Source organism: Trachurus trachurus (genome assembly GCF_905171665.1).
Source record: "Trachurus trachurus genome assembly, chromosome: 6".
Classification (NCBI taxonomy): domain Eukaryota; kingdom Metazoa; phylum Chordata; class Actinopteri; order Carangiformes; family Carangidae; genus Trachurus; species Trachurus trachurus.
This window is the reverse complement of record NC_139897.1, coordinates 12,884,808-12,906,725: the sequence shown is the minus strand read 5'-3', so window position 1 is coordinate 12,906,725 and position 21,918 is coordinate 12,884,808. Positions and strand designations below refer to the sequence as shown.

General features: G+C 40.3%; 1 protein-coding gene across 1 annotated transcript; it reads right to left on the bottom strand.

Moving 5' to 3' along the window:
* Window positions 1-175: 175 nt before the first annotated feature.
* On the bottom strand, window positions 176-11,718 carry stra6 (signaling receptor and transporter of retinol STRA6; the record flags this gene model as incomplete). The annotated part of the gene is made up of 17 exons (XM_083973242.1): window positions 176-414; window positions 1,450-1,587; window positions 2,315-2,478; window positions 2,581-2,682; window positions 2,904-3,021; window positions 3,469-3,602; window positions 4,025-4,100; window positions 4,339-4,501; window positions 4,642-4,703; window positions 4,808-4,887; window positions 5,991-6,061; window positions 6,743-6,868; window positions 7,559-7,725; window positions 8,340-8,473; window positions 9,119-9,201; window positions 10,188-10,254; window positions 11,648-11,718. 17 exons carry the CDS (start codon window positions 11,716-11,718, stop codon window positions 176-178), a joined length of 1,995 nt encoding a protein of 664 aa, XP_083829368.1.
* Window positions 11,719-21,918: the final 10,200 nt, after the last annotated feature.

Genomic DNA, 21,918 nt, shown 5'->3' with positions numbered 1-21,918 from the left:
TTGAACACCTATACACGAGACACTATAGCGATACTAGGCTATAGCTATACAGTAAGTGCACTTATTTCAACAAATGGAGACATATTTAGGGATAGGCAAATAATGTGACTGCAAAATCTGCCCCAAAACCAAGAGACGCGTTGAATAAAATCCTTAATCAGGGTCACAATTACGGTCAATTGCTGGCGGCAGCTTCTGCCTCCTTGGCTGCTGCCTCCTTTTTGCTCCCCTGGTTGGTGCTGCGGTTGAGGCTTCCATTCAGAAAGCTCTCTGTGGTCTGTCGCTGAAAGTGCTTCCTGGTGCCCACTAGGGAGGGGTTGTTGACCAGGGTGTAGAGGAGCTGCCAGTGCCCGCGGGCTCTCTTGGCACTGGACACTTTGTGCTGTTTCTTCTCCTGCTGGACCAGCTGGATCCCTGAGGACATTCAGACATCAAGACAGCAATGAAGGTATGTCATTTATACAAGTCCAATGTGCTGTGATTTTTTTTTTTTTTTAATCTTAACTGGAATTGAAAAAAAAGACTCAGTTTAAGGCCACACAGGACCATCTAGATAACAGAAAAAGAGTAATAATAGAAAGCAATCATATTCTAATCCTCTAAGCATGGTAGGAGCATATTGGGCTTGCTATTAACACACTGAAAGCTTAAGCCCCTTGGGCCACATGAATATGAAACAGGCAATTAGCACAGCTCATGTATGTATTCAGCTACTCCAGAACTAATCTTGGTAATACAATAGATTATTTCTGATAATGCATTGTTCTCTAGATACAAACAGGCAACATCTCCACTGTGCATTTGTAATTGGACTTGGCTGTGACTATGCACAAGTGGATTCCACAACAACACATGAAGCCTGATGCATTTCTCACTATGACGTATGTTCACCTGTCACAACACTTGTTAGTGACCATAACTCATCTTCTGTTTGAGTCAATACTATCGCTACAGATGAGCAGCTTTGATGTTACTGTTCATATTTCATATAAATGATTGTATATAGGTGGTACATTGGTTTGATTTGTATTGGCTGAAACTAAAGGACCGCACTGTCTCTTGGTGACGGAGGCTGAGGGCTCGTGCCAGTGTAGGCATGCCAGACGGACTGCTGATTAGTTTATGACAGATTTGATTGAGGCCAGCAGCAGGTCTGTGAATTATTCCACTGCAAGACTCAATTTGCTCTTGATATATTAAATCAGAACTGCAAAGCTTTCTTTCTTTGGTGTGGAGAATCAAGTGTTATGATTTGATCATGTGTTACAGTGACCTGCTACTGAATGCTAAATCTCTCTGGAGAAATTTAAGATGCCTCACTGCCTTTAATGCAGATTTACGAATCTACGATTTATCGTCTATCTGTTTTATTTCATCGGGTTATCTGCATTATTGGCACTGAGAAAATCAATGTAGTCTGTGATGTGGACTGAGTTTTGTGTTACAAACCCTCTTCAGCATCCCGTGACCTCTGCGCAGCATTGCTCTCCTGGCCCACAGACTGCAGCAACACCCCACAGAAGGCCTTCATCACAGGGTGAGACTGGCTCACCTCAATCTTCAGATAATGAGCATAGCAGCGGTAGGCTACAGACAGACACAGAGAGGAGGGGGGGGGTTCACTCTGACTGGGCAAAGGCAATAAACACATAGGACTGCACCCCATGTTGGCTTTGAGGCAATCACACATAATGGCTATACAATCACACTTCTTTTTTTCTTTTTTTTTAACCACCTGCTTTTCCTGACAACAGATGACTTAAATCTGCAGCCGGTTCAGAAATCGGTGTGCAATTAGAGTCCCTTGCACTGCACAGAATACAGATATAATACAAGCTGCAGTGAGGTGCTGGCAGGGTAAAGTGGAGAGGATACGCATCTCTGGCCTCTAAGTGGGATCAGTAAAAGTGCATTTACTCATAGAAAATTGCCTCTTTTTAAGCTTCCACAGTGAGAGTGGGAAAAAAAAACTGTGACACCTACAAAGGTAAAAGCATGATGTTTATACCGGTGAATGTGTTAACATAATGCATCAGACTCAAAAGAAAAAGGCTAAATTTAATTTAGCAATGTAGTATAATGCAGTCACTCCCCTAGCATTTCTCTGTTCTTAGTTTTTATTTGAACACATGTATAATAGCCCCAGAACTATTTTTGTAGGTGAGACCCCCATAGTACCAGCTGTTCATTATACTCACATACAGTTTTATGCAGGTAACATTGAACTTGACCTGAAGCTTTGGTGTGGTCAGTGTACTAGACACTGACAAGATGAAAGTTAATCACCATTTAGAGTGCAGAGTTTCTCACTCACCTGGGTCAAACGCCTCCACATTGCGGTTAAGAAGACTGATGTCCATGCGTCCCATGTGAACGATGTTGAACAGGGCTGTGATGATCATGCGCCAGAGAGCCAGTAGCACCCCAATCAAAACATTGACTGGAAAAAGCAGGTACGTCAGCAAGAAGAGATTACCCCTGTAAGACAGGACAGAACGTATTTAAGGAAATGAAACCACTTAACCACAAATAAGTGATTACAATGCAAACTATAAACAGCAACAGAATATAGAAAATCACCTGTTGTCTAGGTCTCGGGTGCCTGCTGTTTTTTTGATGAAGCAAAACCTGGCGGTGAGGTGTTGAATCAACACAGCCAAGAGAATCATCAGCCAGAAGGGCCTGAAAGGACAAAAATCAACTATCAAAGACCTCCTGTGGTGAAACAAGACAGAAAGCATTGGATACATTTTGCAGGGATTTAGTGAGTTCTCCACTGACCATGACACCCTCATGGTCTGAACCCCATCAACTAAAAGATCAACTAAAACTTAAGGCTGTAGTTGCACCAACAGTCATGTCACAAAAGGAAGTAAACGAGTCAGAGATGTGACGATGCTCACCACATGCTCCACAGGAGCTGAAAGAGAATCAGATTCTGCCTGTGCAGGACAGGCATGATGATGAGGAAGACAGCGATCAGAAGGCAGAGGAAGAACACCATTGTCTGGACGATCATGCCTGCAGGGGAAAGATCAAAGCTTTAAGACCTCATGGCTTTACACCCTGTCCAGTATCCAACAAATCTACACGGCACACCCACATCTCTCTAATGTCACACTGAGACGAGGGACTGTCATTACTTTTCCTGCAAAACTTGGTTGCTAGAAAGATCAAGTAGACTTGTTTAAATAATGTGAACAGAATTACATTGAATACTAATGTAAAAGGAAATGATGAAAGCTTATTATTGCTGTTGGCCTAAGTGAGGAACTGCCATGTGTGTTTTACCCTTAGAGTATCTATTATACTGTATATAATGTGCAGGTTGATCCCTCGGTTGGGATGGAACGGCCCTGTATTTACATGTCGGACGCCAACATGTTCCAACATGCTTGTTGCACTGATTAAAAATCTTTGCTGTTTTCCTTCAGTATTCACTTTGCAGAGGAACTGGAGGAACCGTACCGATGCAGATGTGAGCTGCCGTAAAGCTGGTGTATCCCATCCAGCAGACCAGTGCCGGTCGGGAAGCCCTGATACTTCTCTGGCAGTTGTAAACATTATAGATGTCTCCTCTGTACAGCCCCTTCAGGTTTGACCTACAGAAGGAAAAACACAATCAAGACAATGCAGGGCATAAACTGCTTTATTGTTAATGTACACATTATATTATAAATTGAAGACCTAATTTAGCAGCTACTGTTGAAACGCAATCCAATATCCCACTTGGAAAGCATTTCTTTTAATAACGACGTAATTTATGGTAATAGCAGAGCTTTTCACGTTTTATCTTAATAGCCATTTTCATTTCCAGCGGCAGTAAACGCAGAGTGAATGCCACTCTGTCTGTCTGGATGATTAGTACTCTATTATGTTATAATAACTCCTAAGTGAGTCATGGTATCATAATGAGGGGGCCAGAATGCAAAGCACATTCATGATTCTTCGAAACTCTAGGGAGAAAATACAATATCTACAACAGAAAAAGAGAGCCACAGCACTGTATTGTTCTGAAACCCACCGATGCAGAACCATAGACCGCATGAGCAAAGCCAGGTTGACCAAGCCAGATAGGGTCATCGCTGAGATAAAGCACACTGCAAGAAAAACACAGCACACAAACATTCAGGTTGTCAGTAGCAGGAGCCTATTCGCTGATTTTTGTTTTTGTTTTTGTGCATTAGAAAAATAAGCAGCTAACAAGCAACTGCTAAAAGGTAGTTAATGAAAGTGTGTTACTGTATCTTATGAAAAGAAGAGTCTAATGTGATGTTACTTTATTAAGAATCTCTTTTATCATTTAATGGATTCTTTTACTTTAATGGTTTCGCTCACCTTCAACACACCACATATAATAAACCACGATTCTGACCACTTCGTGTTTGTCTGGAGACAGCATGATCTTGAAGCCAGCCAAGAGGTTGGCCACATCCTCGTCAACTCCAGCACGGGCGGTCTGGAGAGGAGGCACCACTGCTGAGATCAGCAGGAGACCCACCTAAAATAGCCAAAAAGGGACATTAGTTACTCATGACTGGAGAAACTCTGAATCTTGGATCATAACATATAATCTGATGACATAATATTAATAGCTACTGAAACAAAAATGGATCATAAAGTTCAATAGTAGATATTTACCTGATACAGTGTTATGAATGACACTACACCTGATATAGCCAACTTCAGTGGAAAACGGAAAGCTGTTTAAAAAGGAAAATATGGTGTTATGAAAATGTAACGGGCAATAATATGTTGACTAGACGAGCATGACTAGACATAAAAGAAACCAAGCTCTCACATTTACCTTCCTCTGGTGTATAAATGTATGACTTCACAGTATCAATCATTCTTTGAGGGAGCTTGGGCATCTCTGTGCTTGATGTGCTGAGGTGAAAATGTAAACAGAGTCAAAGATTTGAACACTTCATACACATTCACATTGTGAATCCATGAGATTAGGAGAGGTTTGTGAATAAATTAGTCTTTTTTTAAACTACTGTCTTTACATGTATTCTTTCTTGGTGATCATTCACCATAATAAAAACCTCTATGTAAACATTTGTCATTTGCAGGAAGGAAATATTTACAATGATATGTTTATTTTGCATGTTTACTCTCAGTGAGCTCTTTCTAGAAACTACAAACAGAAAGTGCAGTAACATCTCCTACTAGTCTCCTTGCCACCATATTACTGTTATTTCATTGTAACAGATATTGTTTGCACATCATTGACCTTAGATAAATAAATAATATGCACAAAATAAACTATGGAAGGTGTTTGTTTTTTTTCTTTTACCACCACAGTGGATGTCTGGGCTGAAAAACTCCAACACTCAGAGATGTGAGTGTCGGAGTCTCTTCCTGTGAGCTAAAACCATGTTAACCATGGGACCCCAGCTTAGGGGTCATGATGCTGACTGCGACTGATGGTGTGAGTCTGTCATTTCCTGTTATCCCCCTACTCTTTTTAATCAAAGCTTAAAATACCAACAAGAAGAATCCTTAAAAAGCTGAAAATTGGAGGGAATAAACTTGCCCATGACTCTGTCTGTAAAGAATAAGCCCTAAACCCTGAGGTGAATCAGGTGAAATGCTCCTTTAACTTCTTTGTTAGTGCACATGTGGAGTGTGCAGTAACATCCCACTCTGATAAAGCGATCATCTGTCTTCTATTATTCAGTCAGCAGAAACACTTGGCAGAGATGCAGGAATGCAACAACAAATACGGCCCAAATGATCCCCTTTCCCAGAACACTCTCATCCTAATTCTCAAAAATTGACATTGACCCCAAGTCAGAAGGCCCACACATTTCCCGACAGCTGGTTCCCTATGGCAGTCTATTCCCCTCATAAACTTAATTGTGAAATCGGCAAAGCACACCTACTCAGAGCAGCACTGAATGATAACTGAAAAGATGTCAAGAAACATAGCTATGTAACAATATGGCAAATCTGATGTGTTACAGATAATAGGCTGCAGTTCTCACCTGATTTTGCTTGGCTTCTTCTTCTTCAGCATTTTCTTCACATAATCTTTATAGTAGCTGCTGCTTAGATCCTAAAAGAACAGAAACCATATGTAGAACCAAATGACAACAAAACAGAAAAACAGGCAGGGATAATGTGGCGAGGCCAAATTAACATAATTTGGGGGGTGGGTGTGAATCCTCTGGGAGTACATGGTATTAGATACCATTTGAATTTAAACTTTATTTTGTAATTATGACTATGTGGAAAAAGCATTGCTCTAGAGGTAAGCCTCCTTATAATAAAGGTGGAGGGGGGGCAGCTTTGTGACACCCATGCTGAGATTAGCATCAAATAAACACAGCATTGTGTCTCCTCTGTGAAAAAAACAAGGCAACCTTTTCATAATGTGATCAAGAACATAACATAAACCAATTACGTCAAATCTACTTAAAATGATTAGGCCACTGGCGTGCTGTGCTGGACTTCACATTTTCCCTCAGCCCAGACTGTATGAGCATGATAAGCTGCTTGATTAGCAGGCAGCTTATAAAGGTTCTTCACGTGCACAGATTGAGAGGAAATGTGAGTCTTAGTTTGATTTTTTTTGTTGTTGTTGAAAAAAATAGTTCAGCCTTACATCAACATAAACTACTAATTAAAATAGAGATCCTTACTGTTATGTAAGTAGACCAAACAGTTAGTGCACTATAAGAGCTTTGCAACCATCCTGAATCAAACATGCAGGAACTGCTGGAAGATCGAAACGTACCTCTGTCGCATTGTCCTTTCCCGTGCCCTGTAAGCCCTTGAATAGAAAAAGGGGATACTGGAAACTGAGGAATGCCAAGCAAGCGATCTGAGGCAGGCTGGAGAACAGGGAGTAGTGTTTGTGTATCTACAAAGGAGTAAAAGAAGGTTTTAAAAATAAAGCAACTTCTTTTTTCAGAAGCACATTAGGAATTCAATCAAAACTTTGTTGTATTGACACAAGTGGACACAAGTGGCTGTGTGTATCTTGGTTTGTTTAGAAAGAAATGCTATTCTAATTAAAATATTCTGATTCTATTTGAGCTGAAATGTTCCCTGCAGCGTTCAGTCAGTCAGCTCAGTGGGATAAACAGACACACAGGCATCACCACTTAAAAGAAAAGAAAGAAAGAAAAAAAAAAGACTACCCTGACCATGTCCCATAATGCCTGGATGTCTCTCTTATACTGACACACACTAAACTGATTAACTGTGAAAAAAGCTTCTTGATTAAGACTAACAGACAGTGGAACTAATGGTTGTGAGTCGCAGACATTCACGACAACGGGGATGTGGCACAAGATCTCAGACTGAAAAAGTTTTAATTCCCCAACCATGTGTCCATCTTTTCCAACTACATCATCTCTTACATATGCAACAGTACCAGCTTTGTTCGCTAATCAATGGGTTTCCAGACCAAAACAATTTGTCTTTGTCTTTGAAATAATCCTTAAAACAGATCACACACACACACACAAATCCGTAGACACTGGATTCTCCACAAAACTAATCAAATGAAATGGAGCTCATTGTTATTTTAAAAGTGGGTTTTGCTTACCAGAGGTGTTTTGGGACAGTCGATCTTTTGCCAGACCAAGACACCAAAGTGTGTCCATGACAAGAGGCTGCCAAGTACATAGCCAACTTTATTATGTAAAGTGCCACATGCCAGGAGAGGGTAGTATAGTGCGGGGTAGTAGAATAGTCCCAGGATCACCCAGTTCTCTGCAAATACAAACAGGTGTGTGAAGGCTGTGAGCATCAGATGGATAATACAGTACACTCATTTGTGATTCAGTGAACCATGGGACCTAAAACTATAACTCTGCAGCTCATTCTGCTTAACTTCAGCAGAGTTGGATGGAAAAATGTGTGAATTTAACATCAGCCAGTGCTGGAGAACCTCTATATTCCCTCCTCTACCAAAGCTTGCTCTGCTTGGTGATTGTGCAAAGTAGCAGGGCAGTCCTTACAGTCAAGTCTTATGTAATTTAATTTCAGTAACAAAAAAGCTTCTTGTGAAGCTTACCATCAAACTCCTGAGTCGAAAATAACATACACTTAGAGACAAGTAATCCAATTACATAACACAGACATTTAGCAAAAATAAGGTTTATAGTGCTACATCTACCAGTGAGACACTTTCTAATCTCCTAACAGAGACTTTCTTTTATTAACTAATTCAAAAAGCAAGACAGTATGATTACTTAGACAAAAAACAAATGTAACTTAAATGAAATGTATGATTAAAAGCAGCTATTTATAATATGAAAGAAGTACAGAAGAATACACTGAATAGACTAATGTTAGAGCAGGAAGAACCAAGGAGACCTCCTCACGTTTGTTCTCAGAGTTTGTTGTGAAGGGGAGGGGATTCTGCGATATGACCAGGCCCCATAGTTTACACAAGAGCACTCCAAACACAGCCACTGCCAGGCCCTTGTGCTGTGTATGGTCCAGGAAGTTGACCGGACTGTGAAATCAAGGAGCAGGTATTTAGAGTCCACATGCTACCAGCCTCACGTTTGGATGAAACAGTCACTGACCAGAAATAATCACACTTCAAAAGGACCAGAAAAGTTATTTTTAAATTCTAACCACAAACTAATCATTGTGAGACAATATCAGTGTGATTTTATACCTCCAGGCTTCCCTTGGCTTCCCTTCATGTCTGTATGTTATGAAAATTAAGTTTGAACTTTGCAATTTGCTTGAGACAAGAAAATCCATTGCAGTTTTCAAGCACTATTAATCCATGGGGAGTTTCAGTAAGCTTGAAGGCACTATTGAGACCCAGCTCCAGACCCACAAAGTTAAACAAACTCACACCTTCAAGGTACCCAGTATGAACAGCATTACCTGCTGACCATTTGATAGTTCCAGTGGCTGTTCCATTACCCAATGGTTCATCATTAAGTCAAATGAGCTTGTAATCACAGTGTCACCTGGAATATGCACCTCCCATGGTAAATATTAATTGTGACAGATTTTCCTATCTCAGCTGAAGTGTTTGCATATTGATCTTCAAATACCACTTACTGTATACGAGGTACTAATATTGTTATTTTAATATTGCACATTTAACCATAGTGTTTTATTACTTAGGAAAGAGCCTCACCTGAGTAAACCTGGGAGTCCTTTTTGTCTGTTGCCCACCTTCGTGCGTCTGGCTAAAATCGCTAGGATTAGCATGACAACAAGCTAGAAGAGGAGGAAATACAAAAGTTAGCATGACCTGCACAGCAGTACACAGCTGTGGACTGCACAGGGTGCAGTCACCGCCCTGCTTCTGACTAATAGTGAGGGCAGTTGATGCCACAAAAGGCTGAAGCGTCTCATTAGTGCACCCCATGGATGGGATCTGAATGAAGTGTCATCACTCAGGATCACTGACCAGTAAGAGTTCAATGACCTGTCACGACCTGTGACACATTTAGGAAACACAAGGCTGGGAAGAATGCCTTGCTTTAAACTGGGCCAGTGAGGATCAACTTGTATGTTTCTCTTTAAACAGAGATCAGATGGAGAAACAGTGAATACCAAGTAGCATCACTGTGTAAACATGGGAGGAGGAGAAATCCACACAGAATAATATGAGACAGACTAAGGCCTTAGAACCAAAACAGGTCAATCTTCTGACTTATACTATTATATTGTTATTCAGTTTGTGATAATGTAAAAAGAAATCACTTAGAGTGGAAATAATAGCAAATAAGGCTGCATTACAATCTTAATTTGATATATTAAGTCATCATCTAGAGACCAGGACCTCCATCAAAGACATTACTTACTCATAATGGACAACAAGTGACTGTTTTTATATTCATGACAAGCAAAATGTTTGATTTTTTGATGTGAATTCTTCCTCTCATCCTCCTAGGCCTTACCTGGATCTACATCAAGACCATTTGTTCCTTGGACATGTTCCACCAAATGTCTTTAAATCTGTTCCCAATGTTTTTGAGATAATTATCAGACATACAAATGCAGCTAAATAACGTACAGTAACTTCCTGGGTGAAGATAATTAGACTGGGCTGACGTGATATCTCAAAAAACATGGTATCTCAATGCAGCACAACATAACAAATGGTTTGTGTGATATCTTAAGCCAATGACTGAATGACAGGGAATCACAGGATAGTGTGTGACATGTGTCATGTTAATCCAATGGGAAAGTGGACTTACAGATATGGCAGTGATGCATATATGGTAGAGCCTGTCATCAGCAGTGGGGTCACATGGAGGGATTATTCTAAAAAAAAAAAGAAAGAGAGAGAAAAATAATCAATGCAAGTCTTAAAACTCGAAGCCAGTTGAGTCACTGAGCTGACCTAAAGTATACCTCACTAAACCTTTCACACGTCACTGTCAGGACCATTTGTGGCTGGAAACTTTGTAGCTGAAATCCCGCAGCAGAGATTTGCATTTAAACGGATTGGTATCAGCGTGACACAGGAAAACAACAAACGCCTATGTTCACGTTCCTGTACACTAGAGAAGCAGGAATGCCTGATCATGGGGTACTAATTACAACTCTGACATACAGCAAAGACATACATGAAAGAAGCAGGAAGACTCAAAATTTCTTGATATATTTCCCGCAAGCACAGAGATGGCAGCTTCCAGAGTGGATGTTTTGACATTTTTCATGATAGTCTCTTACCCGTCCAAACAATCTGAGGATTTGTCACTTGGCACTGACAGCACAGACTCTGGCGCTGCACCAGAACATTTGTAAATTTCAGCCAATGTTAAAATTCACATTTACAGGGGCCATTGGGACATTTGAGTGTTTACAAAAGCAGAGGAACTGCACCTAAGCTTAGCTCAGTGAGCGACAGTTGTGGCCATACAAAAGCTTTTCAGGCCACAACTCTCCTCAGTGTATTAATTTACATGACATCCAGACGGGTTGTTAGCTTAACATGGCGGCTGGTGATAAATGACACTTGTTCCATCATATTTCTCTCGTATTGTTCATCTGAGGCCAAACATCAACAGTCTTACTTTTAATCATTCTGTACCAGTGGAAACATGGTGGATTTTCTTTCTACAGACAAAAGAAGCAACATGGATTTAAGAAATCATCCCAAAAAAAATGGGTGAAAATATCGTATGACCCCAGTTGCATTGTGGGATTGGTCAGGGCTAAAGAATTAGTTTGGGATCTTATGTCCAAAGTTGTACGGTTATATGTACTACATCTTCATTGTCTGTTTCAAAAGAAAAACAATAAACAAAAGAACTGTGAAATGTTGATGCACTGAGTCATTCAGGGTTGAATGCAAAGTTTTGTTCATACTTTTTTCTAATAAGTTCTGTGGGCAAAACCAACCAGTTTCTATAACAACTTACATTCTCAAAACATGAAAATGATACCGCTTCTGTTATAATATTACAAATAATATGAATGGGAACAAGATCACACACTGACACTGGCTCTAGTGAAGTGTGCCAAGTGTCACCTGATATCTCAATGAGAGCTGTATCTCACTGCAAAACTGTTCAGACTTACAGAAGTTGGATTAACTTTAAAGCATGGACCAATTCATCTTATTTTCTTCTTGCCATAAGACGGTCAATGAAAGCACACAACAGTGGTTGGCAGTTAGGTTGAAAAGATTTTAAGTTTAGCATGTACTTACTCGACTTCAATTTTGGATGGCAGAGGATCCAGGTCTGGGTACTCGTAGTCCAGTAGAGCATCCTTATCCATTGTGCTTTCTCTTTCTCAAACAGATCCAAAGTCTTACAAAGAAGTTGAAGCACTTTAAGCACAGTCTCTTGTGGCACAGCTGCAATCCCCTTGACTCGAGGGGCAGAAGTGTCTCCCAAGTCCCAAGTTGGGCTTTGCTGCAGAGGTGTCCTTGTTTCCGTGCGTTTGGTCTGCTCTCACTAACACTCTGTTACCCTCCCTTGCAATCTGTTCTCAGGTGCCCTGGTCCCACTGTGGATCTGAGAGTAATGTGACAGGTCCTGGCTGCAGCGTGTTGCCTCCACCCTGCAAAGGCCCTATTTCAGCTGAGGGTTGCCACCACAGGGGGAGCCTGGGGAAGAGAGTGAGAGGGGGGCAGTGTGTGAAAGGAGGGAAAAATGTGGAGATCTGGGCAGCCAATCTGCAAGGCCACCTGCGGCTTACTGGGATTACATCTACTTTTTGGAGCTGTGTTGTTGGACCTGTGGCCGGTGACTGACAGAATCAGGTGTGCAGAGTTATAAACTCCAGCGAGGAGTGTGTGGGTAGGTGGGAGGGATGAGTCTTTCCTATCAGAGCGGAGTTCCACATTGATAACAGGGAAATTGTCACATTGTTTCCTTCTGTCATGGTTCAGGTACATTTGTGAAAGGTTACCAAAACTACATCCAGGTAAATCTCCAAGACAACAGCATGGCACCAAATAAAACAAGATGAAAAAACTTACATGTCAGTAAAGCAAACAGACCACAACTCACCTCACTTCATACCTCTTCACAGGCTGATAAGGACCAGGGACAGGTTCATTCACCTAGTACTTTGTCTTCAGTTGATAAATTAAGATTGAAAAAAACTCAAGGGCATATATCCATGTGGAAGTAGTTTTATAATCCAGGTACCTGCATCTTTAGTCTGTCTTGTTGTTAATGTCAAGTTTTATCAAGTTCTAAGAAATCATTTACTTAAACTGCCAACTAAGATTGAACAAACATATTGAGAAATCTGTCTTGAACTATACACAATATTTGAGAATAAATGGATTTAATAATATGTGTAGTCACACTGCTCAGGGTTAAGGAAATGAAGTAAAGCTTGTCTAGATTTTTCTTTATCGTGCCAAATGGTGTCTTTTGTCAGCTCACAATATGCAAATAACACAACAAACATGGCCTTCTGTCCATTGTGTTGATTTACAACGGGGAAAGCAAACTCAGCAAAAGTTTCCCTAACAGAATAAATTCAATTTACCACTGAATATTTTAAAGAATCACAACTGTTTCAATCAAGGTGAAAAAGTACCACAGCAAAATCTACAGTGTCGATGATGGATAAACACATTTTGTTACAGACTAGATGTCTCACAACATGAACATCCTCTGCTTCTCTTTCATTTCTATCACTGCAAACTGAACCCCTTTGGGATTTGAACTGTTTGTCAGACTAAACAAGACAATGTGAATATGTCACATTGACTTCTTAGAAACTGCAAGGAGCATATTTACTTGTGTCTGATTTCCACAATCACAATAATAGTTGCAGGTTGAAAGAAAATCATTTTATATTGTTTATATTGTCATTCACATTTTGTTGTGAACTGACAGGCCTCGTCACGTTGGGTTTTGAATTTCCTGGTGTGATGATTTCCAGGGGAACAATTAATGTTAATCTTATCTTACCTTATTTCACCTTATCATGTTATCAAGTGATGGCCCAGTGCGTGAGTCATGACAAATCTCCGTTGCATATTAAATCCTCACTGTGTAGCAGCAGGACACACAAGATAGACCACACAATTACAACAGTTTCAATTGCCTGATTTTTCCTTCCTCTCCTTTGTATTGTATCCTACTCACACTGTTCACGACCTCCACTGTTGTGTCTTATTTCTTATAGAAAGAACAAGTCTCAGAACAACCACTGTATTTGTTTCTTAGGGGACAGAAAAGCCGAGGAATTTAAGTCAGCTAATAACTGCAACAAGTGAATAAAGAGAGGCAAAATGATCACAGAGGACCTCTGACATAAGAAAAGCACAAGCATGTGAGTTCTACAGAGACACACTAAGGTCAAGGGTCATGAAAACACCTTGCTGCAATTAATGCCTTTTTGCAACAAGTTCAATAAAAACCACATCACATATCTGCATTGCTATATTTACCACTACACACACAGCGGGTTGCATATATCTTGTGCAACATGTCTGCATCAAATCCTGCAATCAGCTGCAGCCAGCTGAGACTAAGTCAGTTTTGCAACACTGCCTCCATGTCAGCGTACACTCATTATGCCGGGATTACAGTCACACAACTTTTAAAAGCAACAAATTTTCCCTCCTAACACTCCTGAGAAAACATGGTTTCTCAAGCACATTAAGCCACCAATCAAAAATGCTCCCGAGGAAAAAGCAGCCCAGCAAATAAAGGGGTCACTGAACAAAGAATGCTTTGAACACTTATAATTACATCACAGAGAACCAGTTTGATTGAGCCAGACATCTTACTTGTATCAGGTTTAGTAAGTCGGCTCCAAAAGCCCTTTGGTAAAAAAAAATATAAATAAATAAATAAATCTGAAGCACAAGCCTTGTAAAAACAAACATAATTAAATTACTGTTTTACTAATCCATTTTAATAAAGGGCAACATCATTAACAGTGGCAGTGACAAGTCAAGCATCCATAAACTAATTATATGTGAAATGAGCTCAGTTTGCAAAAGCATAAAATGCTTAGAAATATATCAACAGCATATTTCAGAAATATTTTTTGTAAATATAAAACAACATCCTGAATTTTGCTCAGACCCCCATGACACATCAGTTCTCTACTTTCCATAGGCCACTTGAACACATCCATATCACATCATAAGACCGAGGAGCCGAAATGTTCCTCTAACGATTATACGGATTCAGTTGATTTTATGTCAAATGTGTTGCCAGTTATGCCCTAGCTGTCCGGAAAAACTCTTCCTTTTTCATTTTTGCGCTGTTTAAAATCCTATCCAACAGTGAAACAGGCACATCTCTGTTGTCCTAGATGCCGGGGCTGAGAACGCCAGTCTCCCCCTCTGTGAGATGCAGCTGCACCAAAACCGTGCAGGTCCTTTGGATCATGGGGATCATCTGGATCCGGTTTCAAACAGACACATTTCACGTCTTTGAAGTTGAGCTTGAGCTTCAGGCAACAAAGAGACCTTCATCTTGAGCGCCATAACAGGTAACCCAGTCACCTGTGCGTCACGTGTGGCGGACGAAACCATGTTCACACGAGGAGTTCAATTGTGTATTGTTAGTTTTTTTGTGTGTGTATCGGACCCACATGTGCGGATTTGCTTGACTGCAGTATCGCGATAGGAGAGTGTTTTATTGTGAGTGTATTTTATATCACCTACATTGACTAATTGGGTTTATAGACTTAAGATTCCTGGTTACTCACCGGCTGCCTGCAGGTGTGCTGCAGCCAGGTAGGCGTGGAGGGTTGATTTATGTCAAAGCGCGATTATTAGCACCCACAGCCAATTCTCTCAAGCAAGGAAATGAGCAGGTGAATGCCATAGGCTAGCATAGGCCTACTGGTTTTACACAATCCACTGAAATTCAAGATGAATTAGGATCTTACCTCGTGTTTTTCTCCTGCAGCCTGCGTCTTGGTTTGGAAAAATTCAGAAGACTTGAGTTTTAATCACTCCCCAGCCAAACCTCCACCTCTGACAGGTTCAATAATCACGTAAACAACACCACAACCTCAAGAGCAACTTTGCCTTTTTTTCCCCCTCCACACCTCCCTTAAGAGGCCTAGTGTGTGGTGTTGGGACTTTGGACGGTCTCTATCTTGTTGTGGTGAGAACATCATAAATTGCTGCTGCATGCAAAGTGGAGAAAAGTTGTTGTGAAACATAGACATGACAAATGTGGACAAGTTCAGGTCCAGGCTGCAGGTTGTTGACCTTGATCTATATGAAATTAAATAAAATCATAAGGAAACACTGCCGAAGCTTCTTTTCACAAAATTAGTATTTCATCTGTTCATTTAAAATTGTCCGTGTTTTAAATTTGTATATTCAGTGACCTTTGTGACATCCTGCTGGACTTTCTGTGATGTTGACATTTCAGGTTTGGGAAGATGAATCATGTCATAGATGCAGCAACATTACAGTCACGGAGAAATCAGACATAGGTATATTTTTGATTTCCCAGCAGTTTTGTCACAATGGATGGGAGTCACATCATAGTAAAAGGGAATTTCAACCAAAGAGGAAACTAACTACTACGCAATACAATGAGACATCATCCAGACTAACTCCGGATGGATTGATGTGACAGCTAAGGTTTAGACCGGGGTTCTGCTTGTGTAAGGCCCAGACACAGAGATTGATGTCAAAGATGGATACAGAACACTTTGCCAAACTTAACTTGTTTGATGGTCAGAAGATTTCTATCAACACAGTAATATTGTCTTCGCTTCTATTGATGCACCAAGGACAGTTCGGGACAAGTATCACCTCAGACCCTTTGTGAATAGCATCATTGGGATTGTATGGAGGCTCAGGTGTAACAAGATCAGAGACATTGGTCATTTATAGGAACTGAAATTACAACAGTTCAAATCCAGCTCCATTGTCACTACTTAAGTTCAGCAGTTAGCATCTCCTAGTTCCGTGGCATCACTCTGTCAGGATTGTTTGCACTAAGATGCCCTTCTCAAATGCATCTCATCCATAAGACTCCACTGATCCCCATTGATGTCAAAGAGTAGATTCAGGTCGTTTGGCCCAAATTGCCAGTGGCTGTATGGGCCTGAATTAAAATTTGTTTTTCTTTTCTTGTCCAGCTTTGTGCCACTGACACTGGAGTGAAAATCTAAAATGGGAACCTTTTCTGCATCATAAGGAGTCCAGACCTGTTCCTCCGCTTACCAGGAAAACCTTCATATGACCTTTCCATAAAAATGAGTGAGTACATCTTCCTACGTTAACTGTTGTTTCTCACTGTCTCTAGGTCAGTTGTTAAGACTCAACGCTGACTTAAAATAACTGAGACTAGAAAAATAATCACGAGGAAAAGCTTTCCATCATAATAATTAACTAGCTGACTCAACTTTTCTCCTCTGAAAAACATTGAACTGAGTTGGCTGTCTGCTCTCAGAGCTGCCTTTTAATTACTTATTGCATTGCACATGAAATATTAAGATATTGTCACAGTTTTTCCAAGACTATTTTTCATTTAAAATTGCTTAAAAAAAAAAATCAAACAAACCCATCAGTAATTGTGGTCCATTGGGATTGATAATTCCTGTATTCTTTATTTGCTTCTATATGAGAAATAACATTGGCAAAGTCAATTCAAAATGAGTAATACTGAGAAATATCGCCTCAGTATTAAATCATGCCTCCTGGAGGTCTCCTGGGTGCCAGTGGCTAATTACCGGGGATATTTTTTCTCCCGCTCACTCTGCTGCTTTGCCTCTGTCATAATCAATGAGCCTTGTAACACTCAATTAGAACATAATTGGATTTGTGTGTGTTCAAGGTGGAAAAACATGTACATTTGAGCGGACATAAAAGAACTGCTTATCTCTGTTGACAGCTGTAATGAAGCTGAACTGGATCGGCCAGTTGTAAATTTCAGTCAGTATACTGTAAGCATATTCCAACAATCCTCTCCTATTCTTCACCCACATGTCTTGCATTTGGCTCGGTTTAAAACGGCCTGAATTTACATTGTAATGTTTAATTAATGATCTTCACTTGGGCACGTAGCGCTGTCTAAATCGAATGAATTTATAAGCACTGTGCACAGGACAGAAGGAGTTGATTTTTTTGCACATATAACTGTAAACTGTAAATTTGTGCTTTTTTAAAAAAAAATCTTTCGAAATAGCTATTCAACAGCTTCCGACAAACAAAGAAAAAAGTTACCATGTGCTCACAGGTGAGGGGTAGACTCCAGATAATTTGTTCAGGCGCTCATGAAGTTGAGAAGTCCAAAGTAGAGAAAGCAAAAGCGAAACGCTTACAGTACTTCAGGCACTCCGACTGAGCCAAGGAATTCTTTAAAAAGCCTTAAAAGTCGCTAACGCCCTGACGAAGACCGTCTGGTCGAAACCGGTCGGTGTCTAATATATTTTAATAGAGATATGTCCTAATTAAAATAAAGGCTTTTTAAAGAATTCCTTGGCTGAAGTAAGCGTTTTGCTTTTGCTTACTCAGCTATTCAGCAGCTTTTGGACATTTGTAGAAACAGTGGTTGTGTCTCAATTCATGTCCAAGATTTAAGCCTTTGGGTGTGCGTTTCAATGACAGCAATTGACTGACTGAAGGCCAATGCTGGGAGGTACACTGTCAACTCCAGTGGAGAACATCGTGCCCATAGACTGTATGAACATTGATTCAAGAACTTATTTTCAACCAACACATAGACTGTTACAGACTGAAACTGTCCTGGTCTCAGTGCTTTGTATGTTACCCTAGAGTACAGTAGGGAGGACTCGAACCAAAACTTCCTGTCTCCAGGAGAACACCAAAGTATGGCATGATTAGTTAGATTAATACGGTGCTGTCTGAAAAGACAATAATGTCCTGTAATTGATTTCAATAATCAAGTTCTGTTGTAGATGTGCTTCCATATTGCATTTTGACACCTAAGGTTGATTGCAACTAAACGACCACAAGAAGAAAAAAAAAAATCAATTTCAGTCATGCAGGCCGTTTCTGTTTTGATATATCACTGTTATTGTTGTAGGCCAGGAGGGGAAGATTTATGTCCCAGTTTATGAGCACAGAGAATGGGATGTTATATCTAAGGAGCCTGTGACAACCACAAATCTTCCTGATAGTTATTAAAGTGGTCATGATCACTTTGCCGCAGACTCAGCACTCGGTCTCCCACGTTCCTGCTGCGCCTGCCTGACAAGCGCCTTGGATTCATGGTTGGGCGGCAGGGTCGTGTCTGAGCGGCGGCGGCGGCGCAGTAATCCTCTTTATATAACTGTTGGGAGAACACTTTGGCAAACACAGCACACACACTTTAATTTGATCCTCATGATCTGTTTATCTTAAATGACTTACACTTGATGTAAGTATGCCACAGCCGTCATACAGGAGCACTTACACTGACTCGCCAGTTTATTAGCTACACCTACAGTATATATGCTAATGTTCCCGTTGTGTATGTAAATGGGGTTGACAAAGTGTCACCTTTTAATTCGACACAAGTACATTATCAATGAAACAATACTTTTCTGACATGTTGTAACCAAATCTGAACAATTTACACTAAGCGCCACAGGAAGTTGTTGTATATAAGACTGCATTAGCTTGTGTAGGCAGCTCAGTCTGCACTGTGTGTTGTGCTGATCCAGTGAGATAAAAAAAAAAACAGGATTCACTGTTTGATATCAGGTGTTTATTGCTTTTTGAGATGTGTGCGCGTGTTGATGTCTGTTTTTAGCTGGGGTGTTGTACATGTCAGGGTGATAGATGACGTCCTTGCCATGGCCTCTATTTTGTCATTCTGTGTGTGTGTGTGTGTTGTTTGGGTGGTCTGTGTAAGCGTAAATTTAAAGGCTTTGGCGATGTGCTAATGTGGGTCATGTGTGTGCCTCAGATTATCAATTTGTTGTTTCATTTCGGATGTTGCAGTCTTATCTAAGACCTATAATCCTACAGGAGGATACAGAGGTCAATTATATTGACATATTTTCACGACCTTTAATTTTTTCCTTCGAATCAGAAACATGATTTGCTCTGTTTGTTTTTATTTTGCACTTTGCTCTTTTAAGAATGTGATTTCATCAGGTGTGAGGAAAAGGCCGATGAAGCGGTGGCTTTTAGATTAGGGAAGCACAATATCTCATGTAGGAAAAAGAAAATGAAGTTACACAAAAAAATGTATCCCAGATAATGTGCCATGAATACAAATTTCCCCATCAGCCTGATGGGGGATTTGCATTTCTCACATCTCAGAGTTTTTAATTATGGAATGAAATATTCACCACAGCATGCCGAACATAATTGCTATCAAAATAAGAGATTTGCCAAAATGTCCCAAAAGAGCTAATTGAGGGCAAAAAAATACTGATTAGGTTTGATTCTCTGAGCACACAGGATTATGTATTTCATGTTTGCACGTGTTTCCGTTAAGAGCCTGTTTGGTTTTTTTTTTTTTTTTTTTTATTCTTAACACATCAATAGACATTCTGTCTGTTTCTGACTTTGTGCAGTTTAAATTAGAAATCATCCATTCTTTTCATTTATTTCATTGTTGTGGCTGATCAACACAGAGTTAAAAGCAGGCACGTTCGATCATTCTTTGAAAAAATGTATTCTCTTTTGTATTTTCTGCTGCTAGACTAATATCTGAAGTGACTCTTCCATGCAGAGAGTTTGAAAATCTAATGTGTGGTTATTTAGCATGCCTTTTAGTAGAGAATCATTTGTGCCGCGGGGCCTGAGTTTGGCCAGTTTTTCATAAGAGACGACGCCTCCTGATCTGCAAAGCACTAGCATTTTCTGATGAATAATGTATTCATAGTCTGAAGCTGCAGACGCGTCTCACTGTGTGTTCAGAGATGCTTGACTTTCACACCTCTCTGCTGGAATGAGGCTGAATCAAGAGTTTGTCTCGGTTATCAGCAGCTGTGGGGAATATCCGTCTATGTGCCACAGACAGCGATGTTAGGGCATTTCAAAGGCTACATGCCGGCTTCAGAGGCTTTTATAACGGTGGCTGTCTGAATACACACTTAATGGCCACACAGGCAGAACCCTGCAAATTGCATGAACAGTGTTTCCAATCTGAAATGTAGGTTTTTTTAATGTCACAAATTCTAATGCATGGCAAAAATCTAAGCTCGCATGAGAACTAGAAGGAAATAAAAGGAGATGGATAATATTATTAAAACCATAATACAATATAATATACTACTAGTGTTGTATGGTATCATCTGCATCTGTTGCAATCTTTATATCTTTATGTCTTTCTCAGATAATTTATGATTTAACTCCAGATCATAACATAGTGTGCTTGGATTTTTGTAATGTAGTGAAGGTATGGGTCACATTGTGGAAGAATAAATTCCAAAAGTGCAATAGTAAGACTCAGTCAGGCAAAATATTAATGGGAGAGGTCAATATTATATTTGTCTGTTGAGAGGTTTTGTTTTTACAGTATATGTGAAAGTAAGCGGGAGAGTCTTAATCATTATTTCGAACAATAGGATTTATCATCATGGACTCTAACACTGCTGTGTTCTCGTTGAAGAGGATCAATATTGAGGATCACGTTGCTTCCATTGGGCCCAAAATCAATCATAGTGTTTTCCTTTCATAACAAAAGTCATTGAAGCATAGGAAAAATAGTTTCTCCTCAGTGTAGATAATGGTTGCTGCTTGGCCTCTTGTCAGAGGGAGGATTTTGACCAGCAGTCATAAATCTGTTGTCGTCTTAGAAGATAAAGACTCGGTTACTTCTGCAAAAGTCATGCAAATTATGACAGAGAAGAGATAACGGATGTTACACTGTTGATTTGAACACCTTTTATAAGTGATCAGAGTTACACATACAATGTTTACGACCTCCTTACATAAGTATGGTTAAATTGTTTTATAATAGAAAAAATGTAGATCACATTGATTTGCAGTGTTTCGAGTCTTCTAAACACCACTGCGATGCCTCCTCCGTCAGAGTAGATGGATTGCGGGAGCAGCTTTGAAGACAGTGAAGTGGTCAGCGTGATGATTTGTAAAAGTCAGTGAAGCACAAATGGCCAGGCGAGCGGGAATCTGGGTGTTCTCTGAAGCTGATGGTAAATCCCATAGAGGCCATAATGCCATCACACTGCGTAGGTCCCCTGCAAGGATCACTCACGCCAGACTCCATTAGCAAAAGGCTGCTCTCCACATGTCACTGCCTGAACAAAGACGCATGCATTCATCTGACACTAAGGGAGGAATGCCGTAGCAGCCATAAATAAGGTTCTTCTCAACACGTTCTGACACGAGGAGAAACAAAAGCTTGTCTCGTTTATAAATTGCGATATTGCGTAACGCTGAAACTGCACTTTGTTGTGTTACTATAGCCTTGATTGCCTGACGACGTGAAACGTTCAGTTCAGGATAATCTGAACCGATGTGCTTCAGAGGCGAGATCATCTGATAAAAGAGAGCGGTGATTCCCAAAGATGGGAGATGATTGTCAAAGCAACGTTCGTGTCACCTCAAAGGAA